Source organism: Coenobita brevimanus, chromosome 77 (genome assembly GCF_032717465.1).
Source record: "Coenobita brevimanus isolate Jiangsu-jjx chromosome 77, ASM3271746v2, whole genome shotgun sequence".
Lineage (NCBI taxonomy): Eukaryota > Metazoa > Arthropoda > Malacostraca > Decapoda > Coenobitidae > Coenobita > Coenobita brevimanus.
The window spans coordinates 23536702-23540824 of NC_137030.1; the positions used below are offsets into that span (position 1 = coordinate 23536702).

The 4123-nt window shown below is 39.9% G+C and overlaps 1 protein-coding gene across 1 annotated transcript; it reads right to left on the minus strand.

Annotated features, from left to right (window-relative positions):
• Positions 1–2888: 2888 nt before the first annotated feature.
• Positions 2889–3812, minus strand: LOC145408512 (zinc finger BED domain-containing protein 5-like). Its single transcript, XM_080279243.1, has 2 exons — positions 3698–3812; positions 2889–3256 (listed from the first exon to the last, which is right to left on the minus strand). Exons 1-2 carry the CDS (start codon positions 3810–3812, stop codon positions 2889–2891), a joined length of 483 nt encoding a protein of 160 aa, XP_080135369.1.
• Positions 3813–4123: the final 311 nt, after the last annotated feature.

Consider the following 4123-nt stretch of genomic DNA (forward strand, 5'->3'; position numbering starts at 1 on the left):
AGAGGCTTAGTTGATGATGTTAATGCTACTTATAAGTAACCCTTTGAATCAGATATTATTTTATTCCTCCTACCCCCAGACGATTTTCTTGAAGACTTTTCAAATTAATAGGGTCAGAGATTACTATAACCCCTTCAGTAGGCTACTGGCATTGTATAAATAGTTGAACAAATTCGTCTTGTGGCAAAGCGTTAAAAATTAATAAGGCTTAATCATAATCAAGTGGTAAATGCACTCCTGTCTTTTATTTTGTCTCAGTTAATTTGGAAGACATATCTGACAAATTCTACGTCTTTTAGTGCAATGGCCCGTAGGTAGAGTTCTAAGTCCAAAAAATTAGGAACCCTAGTGAGTCTCAGATCAAATGACCAGAATCAGGTCCCCATGTCCAACTTTTTGTTCGTTTGGACAACAGTTTGAAGACATGTCGTTGCTGCCTGAGGTGATAACAAGATCACTCCAGTGACATGTTGTGTGATTTATTATTACTTTCACCAGAAAATTAATTCAGTTTTGGAGAGGCTTTCAGAACACTGCGGGTATAACCTTCATTAATCCCTTTAGCTCCAGAGCTATGCCATGAGTTGAATAAAATCGTCTGATGGCAGTTGGAATGAAGAATTTGAAGTGCCTTTCTAGATAAAAGCATGCATTCATTTGCCTCTTTCCAAACTTTATTAACTTGAAATTTACCCTCTGAGTCCAGTTATCAACCTCTTACCTTGTTATTACAACTTCCAGATGACGTTAATCAGCTGGGAATAGACTTGGAAGCCGAGAAGTAAACTTTACCAAACACTAATGGTGAGTTCGGTGTGCGTCTGGGGCTGGGCTGTGTCTGAGGGGAGCGTCTTGAGACAAATAACACCTTTTTGGATAAGTCTGGGTGATGGGTAGGACAAGGGTGGGTGCAGTTATCAAAGGTCTCCTCTGTGTTAGTATATTCTTGATATTTCCAGACATTAGTTCCAGTGCAGGAAAGGCCTCTATTACAGAAAGCACTAATATTATTATGCGCGAGCGAACGATGTTTACCCTCAGATAATTTTGGAAATAAGCGGCCCGGCCCGACCAGGCCCTACCCGACCGTCACGCTAAGGAAAAGTTAATTAATCTCCCATGTGAAGTAGAGTTCAAATTCTTTCTGCATGTGATACATTCATTCAATAAATTTTGATTCAAGTATAAACTCACACATAAAAGCGTAGGAACTCCTTGGAAACTCGAGTTTTCCAAGGGACTGTGCTGCTCTAAATGGTGAAAGACTCAATTATAAAATCAAATTTAAAAAGTTTTTCGTCATAACACTTTTTTTTTTTTTGTGCATCAGCTCTAGCAATTAAAGATAAGATATTCCGCCTATAATGATAACATGGCGCTCGCTCGCTCGTCACAGGCTCACAAGGCGCACTGTAGTGGTATAACCCCTCTAAATCGAAGTCTCTCAAAACCCGAATAAAGCTGCTTTGAGACAGAAGCAAAATGAAATAAGTGATAGAAGTGAAATGGTTAAGTGACATATCACCAACAATGTGAATGAGTTACATCGTAATGTCTTCAGAGCTATAGAGCAGCAGCAGCAGCAGCAGCAGTAGTAGTAGTAGTAGTAGTAGAAATAGTAGAAGCAGTTGTTGTTGTTGCTGTTGTTGTTGTAGCACTGAAAAGCAGTTTCCATGATCCTGTAATCCCTGAAAGAGCGTCCTTACTTATTTCGTACAGTTTGAAGCGGTTAGGGTATATATCAGGGTAATTATATATAAGGGAAACATTTATAATCAATCACTATTTGTATGAATAAAAGAATCTGAATTTGGTGCTCATTTCTTTGTGCATAATTATGAGCTATACTTTACTTAGTCATTAAGGTAGCTATATAACCTAGTCATTATCTTCAGTATCAGACAATGCCTGTCTCTCTATTTATCTCTATCCCAGTGGTTCCTAACCTTTTTGTACACGTGACCCTTTTCTCAAAACCCCCAGACACACGTGACCCCCCCTGCCATCAGCCATTTCAGTTTTACAGAAATTTTCTGAGAAGGAAGAGAGAAGAAGAAAATTTGAATAAATAGATTATTACAAATTTTACAAAAGTCCTTACACATTATAAAATTCGGGGTAATATATTTCGTTAGCCAAACCAAGCCCATTGTTTTTTCTCAGTGTCAGCTATCGTCACACAATCCATAATCTTCATCACTGACATATCATCTCTTCAGCCTAGCTAGTGAGATGGTTTGGGATGCATCTGAACAGATAGTCTTGGACATTGTGGTGGGTAGTTTGTAAGAACCTATCTCATGTCCTCCTTGACATCCAGTCTGTTCCTGGCCTTCATTTTGATGTAGACGAGGATTGAAAATCTAGCCAAGCAGAGGACGGTGCAGACAAATGGAGGAAGAACACAAAATGCCAGCATTCTGACTCTGGGATATGATTGATGCATAGCACACCAGAAATGAGTCACCAGTTTCTCTTGAAACAGGTCTGACACACAGGAGATCAAAGAATTCATCTTGGACTTCGTTGGGGATGCTGAATACGTCAAGTGCAGCAGAGAAAGAGTTTCTTACCAGTGCCTCCTCTTCTCCTTTGAGCTCAGAAAGTATCCCTGGCATCCCGTTTCTAGGGACTCAATGTGTCCAGTTATCTCATCCTTCAGAATCATCAACCACTCCACGGAATTTTTCAAGCATGATGATGTTCCCAAGAATGACTTTTTGACGCCAGTTCCGCAGTTTTGATATGAAGGCCGGTAGACTGTCTTGAAATAGAACATGTGTTTCCATTCACTGAAGTTTTAAATTCAGCTTGTTCAGCTGGTCGAAAATATCCGCCCGGTACACAAACCGTTTACCCCACGTTTCATAATCGAAGTGAGTCAGATCTCACTTTTCTTGCACTTCCACAAAGAACCTGATTTCGTCTTTCATTTCGAAGACACGATTCACAGCGCTACGTTTCAACAACCAGCATACGGCCATGTAGAAAAGAAGGACCTCATGGTCAGCATCCATGTCTTTGCAGAGTTCTTTGAATAAACGAGCATTAAGTGCCCCAGCATTCACGTAATTCACAGTTTTGATCACAGAATCGTGCACTTCCTGCACAGAGGTAGGAAGAGTGAGGACCATTAAGTGGTTGTCCCTAGTTTTGGATGCCAGCTCCTTCACTCTTGTCTGGAATCCTGACTCTGATCCTAGCATAACTGGTGTTCCATCCAAACAAACCCTGCACACTTTGTCCCACTGCAGACCTTTGGTATATAAAAAGGTAGAAGCCCTTTTCATGACATTATCAGCTTTTATAGTGGTTTGAAGTGCACAACAGAAGAGCAATTTTTCAATGATGTCATATGGATGGATGTACCTCACGAAGACAAACAACTGAGAACATGGACTCACATCCATCGAGTTGTCGAGTTGAAAGAACAACAAAGAAGCTTTGATTTAATCCAAAACCTGCTCTTTCACATCCATAAACATATAAGAAATACGGCTCGGAAGAGTATTTATTTGACAGAGATACTTACTTCATCTTCTTCACGCTGTCTTCTCCATCTTCTTCACCATCTTCAACATGCAGGGTTTGATAAGCGTCTCTCCAATCATGTGAGGCTTTTTTTATTTGGCAGTTTCTGACTCAGCTTGACACGAGACCCCCACTGCTGCAGCACTGTGTTGTTGAAAAGACCCACAAACATCGAAGTTTTGACGTTGGAGCCGAAGCTCAGGGCGTTTCAATTCCAAATCCTTTTCTGCACGTTCTTGATGCGTCATCTGTAGGCGACACTTGACTATCGAAGGTTTCATCTACTCTGCACTCAGGACAACATGGCACAAGGTGTTATATGATTTCTCAACACTTTTGTTGGCGCGAATTGCGGTGAAGCCAGTGTTGAGGTAGTCTTCCCAGTATTTGCACCTTGTAGCCATGGTTTAAGATCTGTGAATATATTACATTATGATATACAAAATAATGAAACATCAGCAATAAACAGAGCTCCAAAAAGTATCCAGTATTGATACTTATATTACTAAGTTACTTATGTATACTATATCATGCATGAAATATTTGAATATTCATGAACGGCATTTTATATGAATTATTGTACATACAAGAA